The 1,479-nt window shown below is 44.2% G+C and overlaps 1 protein-coding gene across 1 annotated transcript; it reads left to right on the forward strand.

Annotated features, from left to right (window-relative positions):
• The first annotated feature begins 6 nt into the window (after positions 1-6).
• On the forward strand, positions 7-600 carry LOC106632467 (apoptosis regulator BAX-like). The gene is made up of 2 exons (XM_042215356.1): positions 7-284; positions 414-600. The coding sequence occupies exons 1-2, from the start codon at positions 94-96 to the stop codon at positions 598-600; spliced, it is 378 nt and encodes a 125-aa protein (XP_042071290.1). The 5' UTR covers positions 7-93.
• The last annotated feature ends 879 nt before the right edge of the window (positions 601-1,479 follow it).

The following is a 1,479-nucleotide window of genomic DNA, read 5'->3' on the forward strand; positions in this document are numbered from 1 at the left end:
GCCAAGGTTCAATGATGACAACCAGCTTAGGTAACCAGGTCATCTTAACCCCTTCACTTTGGTTTCTTGCTGTTGAACTAGAGAAAGTGTAAGATGGCTTACTGTTGTGTATTTGTGCTGTATAGTTTCATCTATGAGCGAGTTCAGAGGCAAAGAGATGGCAATAGGGCAGTGACGAGAGAACAGCTTGATGGAAGCCAGCTGACTGACCCAAAACATAAGAAGCTTGCTCAGTGCCTGCAGCATATTGGAGACGAGCTGGATGGAAATGTAGAGCTCCAAAGGTTGGTAACTTGTCTGTGTGCCTCTTCAGGCAACTTTAAAGGCGTGGAGTATTATGATATGCATGTTTGTTCAACTATAACTGTAATAACTAAATTATTTGCTTACCATTATTCAATCTTTTTCCCTAGAATGATAAATAACTCTTCGCTTTGTCCCACAAGAAAGGTTTTTATGAGAGTGGCCTCTGAGATCTTTTCAGATGGAATATTTAACTGGGGCAGGGTGGTTGCACTGTTCTACTTTGCATGCCGACTCGTTATCAAAGTACGTGAAACTGCTATTGCCGATTCCCCCGTTACTACCCTGTGTATATAAGCCCTATGTTTTCCCATGCTCGGTGTCGCGTCGTACCCTCAGATTATGCCTGTGTTCCTGTTCTCCGATTTCAGTGGTCACTTCATGTTTTGTTTTCATACCAGCAATAAAGCTGAGGTTTTTGAGTTTCACGTTAGTGTCTGAGTCCTGCGTTTGGATCCTCCTCTCCGCCTGCCCGCACACAGAGCCCTGACAGAAGCACAGGGCACACGGCCTTTATTTCCTTTCTTAAACAATCATGTATAATATGTGTTAAATTGTGTGTATATATATATATACTAGAAAGCGAAAATTTCAGAAGAAATTTTAAGTGTGCCTATGCCGCTGCTAATCAGTGTAGTTTGCCTTTCATACGGCTACAGAGAGCAAAACTCAGCAGAGCAGCCATTCTCCACCATGAACTATGGTAAAAACAAACACCGCTCGCGCCTCACAGATGACAGCTTACAGTTTTGTGTAACGATGAGGGGACTTCGTACAGCCCCGATTTGCAGACGCTGTGCACAGAGGTTCATGAGCAGAAGTCGCATTGTGCCACGGCAGACCCGACAATGTTTGCATGAACACGCTTTGAAGCATTACGTTATGGACCACTTTTCACACATGGTTAGTGTACCCACACAGCTGGCTGTAGCTTTTCAACTCACAGCCCAACACACACCAAAAAAACAGCCGAGAGAGCACAGACTTTACGCCCGTGGGTCCACCTCCCCTGCAGCAGCACTGCAGACCACACCTTGCCACACACATCAAACAGGTAAAATAAATATTTATGCAGTTTTGCATAGAGATGGCACGATACCACTTTTTTATGTCCGATACCGATACCGATATCATAAATTTGGATAGAATGTTCAGTAAGGACATCTCCTGGTTTCG

This window comes from Haplochromis burtoni, unplaced genomic scaffold (assembly GCF_018398535.1).
Source record: "Haplochromis burtoni strain Fernald_Lab_line unplaced genomic scaffold, NCSU_Asbu1 Contig_701, whole genome shotgun sequence".
Classification (NCBI taxonomy): Eukaryota; Metazoa; Chordata; class Actinopteri; order Cichliformes; family Cichlidae; genus Haplochromis; species Haplochromis burtoni.

Bases quoted from the DNA above. Each gene is read 5' to 3' on its own strand.
- LOC106632467 (XM_042215356.1), top strand. From the start codon at position 94: ATGGCTTACTGTTGTGTATTTGTGCTGTATAGTTTCATCTATGAGCGA. The intron at 285-413 runs GTTGGTAACTTG...CTTTTTCCCTAG, and splicing joins GGAAATGTAGAGCTCCAAAG to AATGATAAATAACTCTTCGC.